This window comes from Oncorhynchus tshawytscha, linkage group LG04 (assembly GCF_018296145.1).
Source record: "Oncorhynchus tshawytscha isolate Ot180627B linkage group LG04, Otsh_v2.0, whole genome shotgun sequence".
Taxonomy (NCBI): Eukaryota; Metazoa; Chordata; class Actinopteri; order Salmoniformes; family Salmonidae; genus Oncorhynchus; species Oncorhynchus tshawytscha.
This window is the reverse complement of record NC_056432.1, coordinates 74213047-74219046: the sequence shown is the minus strand read 5'-3', so window position 1 is coordinate 74219046 and position 6000 is coordinate 74213047. Positions and strand designations below refer to the sequence as shown.

Here is a 6000-nt window from a genome sequence, read left to right as displayed (position 1 = left end):
TTGGATTCAGGTCTGGACTTTGACTTGGCCATTCTAACACCTGGATATGTTTATTTTTGAACCATTCCATTGTAGATTTTGCTTTATGTTTTGGATCATTGTCTTGTTGGAAGACAAATCTCCGTCCCAGTCTCAGGTCTTTTGCAGACTCCATCAGGTTTTCTTCCAGAATGGTCCTGTATTTGGCTCCATCCATCTTCCCATCAATTTTAACCATCTTCCCTGTCCCTTCTGAAGAAAAGGAGGCCCAAACCATGATGCTGCCACCACCATGTTTGACAGTGGGGATGGTGTGTTCAGGGTGATGAGCTGTGTTGCTTTTACGCCAAACAAAATGTTTTGCATTGTTGCCAAAAAGTTCAATTTTGGTTTCATCTGACCAGAGCACCTTCTTCCACATGTTTGGTGTGTCTCCCAGGTGGCTTGTGGCAAACTTTAAACAACACTTTTTATGGATATCTTTAAGAAATGTCTTTCTTCTTGCCACTCTTCCATAAAGGCCAGATTTGTGCAATATACGACTGATTGTTGTCCTATGGACAGAGTCTCCCACCTCAGCTGTAGATCTCTGCAGTTCATCCAGAGTGATCATGGGCCTCTTGGCTGCATCTCTGATCAGTCTTCTCCTTGTATGAGCTGAAAGTTTAGAGGGACGGCCAGGTCTTGGTAGATTTGCAGTGGTCTGATACTCCTTCCATTTCAATATTATCGCTTGCACAGTGCTCCTTGGGATGTTTAAAGCTTGGGAAATCTTTTTGTATCCAAATCCGGCTTTAAACTTCTTCACAACAGTATCTCGGACCTGCCTGGTGTGTTCCTTGTTCTTCATGATGCTCTTGGCGCTTTTAACGGACCTCTGAGACTATCACAGTGCAGGTGCATTTATACGGAGACTTGATTACACACAGGTGGATTGTATTTATCATCATTAGTCATTTAGGTCAACATTGGATCATTCAGAGATCCTCACTGAACTTCTGGAGAGAGTTTGCTGCACTGAAAGTAAAGGGGCTGAATAATTTTGCACGCCCAATCTTTCAGTTTTTGATTTGTTAAAAAAGTTTGAAATATCCAATAAATGTCATTCCACTTCATGATTGTGTCCAACTTGTTGTTGATTCTTCACAAAAAATACAGTTTTATATCTTTATGTTTGAAGCCTGAAATGTGGCAAAAGGTCGCAAAGTTCAAGGGGGCCGAATACTTTCGCAAGGCACTGTACATACCGTTATAGTTAGGGACAGAAAAACTCTGGGCCCTAGTTTCCCTGGATGTGACATACACTACATGACAAAAGGGGTGTCCATATACGTTTGTATATATAGTGTAGCTTATAGGTACAGTATTGGCGAGTGTACCTGCTGGGGTCTCCTTGAGGACTCCATGTCCCTCATCGTCAGACTCCCCAGGGCCCTGGCTCTCCACCACCTGGTAGCTGCTCCTCTGTTTGCCCCACACATGGTGGATCTGCATAGCAGCCTCCTGCTCTGCAGCCAGGTCCAAGTCCTGCTGGGCCAGGTGGGCCCGGAGCTGTCTGATCTCAAACTGAGGGAGGGGGGGAGACAGAGAGAGAGAGAGTTGGTCTGGAAAAGGCATACACACATGTATTCTTCTAGCTGAAATCTTGGTGTATTGATGTAACAATATGTCAGTGTTGACTAACCTAACCTTTTATTCCCAGACAGGCCCTTTCAGCATGATCCCAGGCATTCTGCAGGCTAAGTGGTTCTATTACTAGCTATAGGATCAATGCTTTCACTGGGGTTTCCTCTGGCCTGATGGCTCATATTGACAAACAGACAGTCAAATTACACATGAACTGTTTGTTTCTAGCATTACACTGAGGAGCCCATCATTACTGGACTGTTTTGTACAACAATGTGTTTCTATTGATGTATAGTTATGGCTTGTCCCTGTATTGATCTTGGGACCTTGAGTCTTTGAAAGAAATGTAGTCCTTTAGTTCAACTGACTAGAGGAGTGCAGTCATTAATCAATCAATCAAATGTATTTATAAAGACCTTTTTAAATCAGCAGATGTCTCAAAGTGCTTATACAGAAACCCAGCCTAAAACCCAACAGCAAGCAATGCCGATGTAGAAGCAGAGGGGCGAGGGAAAACTCCCTAGAAAGGCAGGAACCTAGGAAGAAACCTAGAGGGGAAGCAGGCTCTGAGGAGGGGGGGGGGCAGTCCTCTTCTGGCTGTGCTGAGTTGAGATTATAAGAGACATGGCCATTAGGGCCAGATCGTTCTTCAAGATGTTCAAACGTTCATAGGTGACCAGTGACAGTGATAAAAATAACAACATGGAAAATATGTGTTGTTTACAACTATATGGGAAACATCTTTCCAAATATATTTTACTGTATTATGTTGCGTGCTTATGAGTATTGTGGGGTCATAATTTCACAAGATCAACTTTACTTGTGCCTGTTTATTACGGATTTGCAAATCATTGTAAAACAATTTGAAGAAACATCTCTCTGATGTCTGTTGAAAATGTGTTGGCTACACATTGAACTCCTCTGTGAAGTGTTACTGCCCCCCTGTGGTAGCAAGTGAAATGGCAGCCTCTGGAAATCTGAAACAGCCTCAAACACAACCCTAACCCTAGTGTCACGTCCACATCCTGCTTCAACCCTAACCCTAGCCTCACCACAACCCTAACCCTAGCTTCATGTTTACCTCCCGGTTCAACCTTAACCCTAACCCTCAACCCTTACCCTAGCGTCATGTCCACATCCTGGTTCAACCCTAACCCTAGGCTCAACAACAACCCCAACCCCAACCCTACCTTCAGGTCCACATCCCAGTTCAAACATAACCTCAACCTTAACCTGAACCATTACCATACCATCATGTCCACATGCCAGCTCAACCGTAAACCACAGCCCTAACCCTAGCCTCAACCACAACCCTAACCCTAATCCTACCTTCATGTCTAAATATCTATTGCTGCTCATTGGACCCTATGATCACTCGGCTACACAGCTGATGCCTGCTGGACTGTTCATTAACACTGTACTTCATTTTGTTTATCTGTCGGCCCCAGCCTCGAACTCAGGCCCTGTGTGTAGCTAACTGACCCTCTCTGCCCATTCATCGCCATTTACCTGTTGTTGTTGTCTCACCCGTTGTTGTCTTAGCTCTCCCAATCAACACCTGTGATTGCTTTATGTCTCTCTCTAATGTCAATATGCCTTGTATACTGTTGTTTAGGGCAGCTCTCATTGTTTTATTTTACTGCAGAGCCCCTAGTCCTGCTCAACATGCCTCAGATAGCTCCTTTGTACCACCCCCACACATGCGGAGACCACAACTAGCTTAACTGGCGCCTCCAGAGATGCAACCTCCCTCATCGTCACTCAATGCCTAGGTTTACCTCCACTGTACTCACACCCTACCATACCCTTGTCTGTACATTATGCCCTGAATCTAAATCTATTCTACCACGCCCAGAAATCTGCTCCTTTTATTCTCTGTTCCCAAAGCACTAGACCCTCATCCTACTCCTCCTCTGTTCCTCTGGTGATGTCGAGGTTAACCCAGGCCCTGCAGCCCCCGGCATCACTCCCATTCCCCAGGCGCTCTCATGTGTTGACCTCTGCAACCGTAAAAGCCTTGGGTTCATGCATGTTAACATCAGAAGCCTCCTCCCTAAGTTTGTTTTATTCACTGCTTTAGCCCACTCCGCCAACCCTGATGTCCTAGCTGTGTCTGAATCCTGGCTTAGGAAGGCCACCAAAAATTCTGAAATTAGAGATAGCCTGTAGAGTTCTGTCATACTATCCAGGTCTATGCCCAAAATGTTCGAGCTTCTACTTTTAAAGATCCATCTCTCCAGAAATAAGTCTCTCACTGTTGCCTCTTGTTATAGACCCCCTTCAGCTCCCAGCTGTGCCCTGGACAGCATATGTGAATTGATTGCCCCCCATCTATCATCAGAGTTCGTACTGCTAGGTGACCTAAACTGGGATATGCTTAACACCCCGGCCGTCCTACAATCTAAATTAGATGCCCTCAATCTCACACAAATTATCATGGAACCTACCAGGTACAACCCTAAATCCGTAAACATGGGCATCCTCATAGATATCATCCTGACCAACCTGCCCTCTAAATACACCTCTGCTGTCTTCAACCAGGATCTCACACTTCTGCGAGCAGGCCTTTCTAATCGACCTGGCTCGGGAATCCTGGAAGGATATTGGCCTCACCTCGTCAGTAAAGGATGCCTGGTTGTTCTTTAAAAGTGCTTTCCTCACCATCTTAAATGAGCATGCCCCTTTCAAAAATAATTTCACTAAGAACAGATATAGCCCTTGGTTCACTCCAGACTTGCCTGCCCTTGACCAGCACAAAAACACCCTGTGGTGTACTGCACTAGCCTTGAATAGTCCCTCTGATATGCAACTTTTCAAGGAAGTCAGGAACCAATACACACACAGAGTCAGTAAGTAAAGCAAAGGCTAGCTTTTTCAAACAGAAATTTGCATCCTGCAGCACTAATTCCAAAATGTTCTGGGACACTGTAAAGTCCATGGAGAATAAGAACACCTCCTCCCAGCTGCCCACTGCTCTGAGACTAGGAAACACTGTCACCACTGATAAATCCATGATAATCGAGAATTTCTGAAAGAGCTGCAAAATCTGGATCCCTACAAATCAGCTGGGTTTGACAATCTGGACCCTCTCTTCCTAAAATTCTCCGCTGCCATTGTTGCAACCCCTATTACCAGTCTGTTCAACCTCTCTTTCATATCGTCTGAGATTCTTAAGGATTGGAAAGCGGCCGCGGTCATCCCCCTCTTCAAAGGGGGAGACACTCTAGACCCAAACTGTTATAGACCTATATCCATCCTGCCCTGCCTTTCTAAAGTCTTCGAAATCCAAGTGAACAAACAGATCCCCGACCATTTCGAATCCCACCGTACCTTCTCCGCTATGCAATCTGGTTTCCGAGCTGGTCATGGGTGCACCTCAGCCACGCTCAAGGTCCTGAATGATATCATAACCGCCATCGATAAAATACAGTACTGTGCAGCTGTCTTCATCGACCTGGCCAAGGCTTTCGACTCTGTAAATCACTGTATTCTTATCGTTTCTCTAATGACTGCCTCGCCTGGTTCACCAACTACTTCTCAGACAGAGTTCAGTGTGTCAAATCGGAGGGCCTGTTGTCCGGACCTCTGACAGTCTCTATGGGGGTGCCACAGGGTTCAATTCTTGGGCCGACTCTTTTCTCTGTATTTATCAACGATGTCACTCTTGCTGCTGGTGATTATTTGATCCACCTCTATGCAGACGACACCATTCTATATACATCTGGCCCTTCTTTGGACACTGTGTTAACAAACCTGCAAATGAGATTCACACCATACAACACTCCTTCCGTGGCCTCCAAATGCTCTTAAATATTAGTAAAATGAAATGCATGCTCTTCAACCGATCGCTGCCCGCACCCACCCGTCCAAATAGAATCACAACTTTGGACGGTCCTGATATGTGGACAACTATAAATACCTAGGTGTCTGGCTAGACTGTAAACTCTCCTTCCAGGCTCACATTAAGCATCTCCAGTCCAAAGTTAAATCTAGAATTGGCTTCCTATTTCACAACAAAGCATCCTTCACTCATGCTGCCAAACATACCCTCGTAAAACTGACTATCCTACCGATCCTTGACTTTGGCAATGTCATTTCCAAAATAACACTCTACTCAGCAAATTGTATGCAGTCTATCACAGTGCCATCAGTTATGTCATCACAGTGCCATCAGTTATGTCACCAAAGCCCCGTATACTACCCACCACTGCGACCTGTATGCTCTTGTTGGCTGGTCCTCGCTACATATTCGTCGCCAAACCCACTGACTCCAGGTCATCTATAAGTCTTTGCTAGGTAAATCTCTGCATTATCTCAGCTCACTGGTCACCATAGCAATACCCACCCGTAGCACGTGCTCCAACAGGTATATTTCACAGGTCATCCCCAAAGCCA

General features: G+C 45.3%; 1 protein-coding gene across 1 annotated transcript in view; it reads right to left on the bottom strand.

The window, feature by feature from the left end:
• Positions 1-6000, bottom strand: part of LOC112249601 (transmembrane protein 266-like) — a 61078-nt gene that overhangs the window by 7865 nt on the left and 47213 nt on the right. The window contains exon 7 of the mRNA XM_042320195.1: positions 1359-1545. Coding sequence (XP_042176129.1) covers positions 1359-1545 — 187 coding nt within the window. The remainder of the gene's footprint in view (positions 1-1358; positions 1546-6000) is intronic.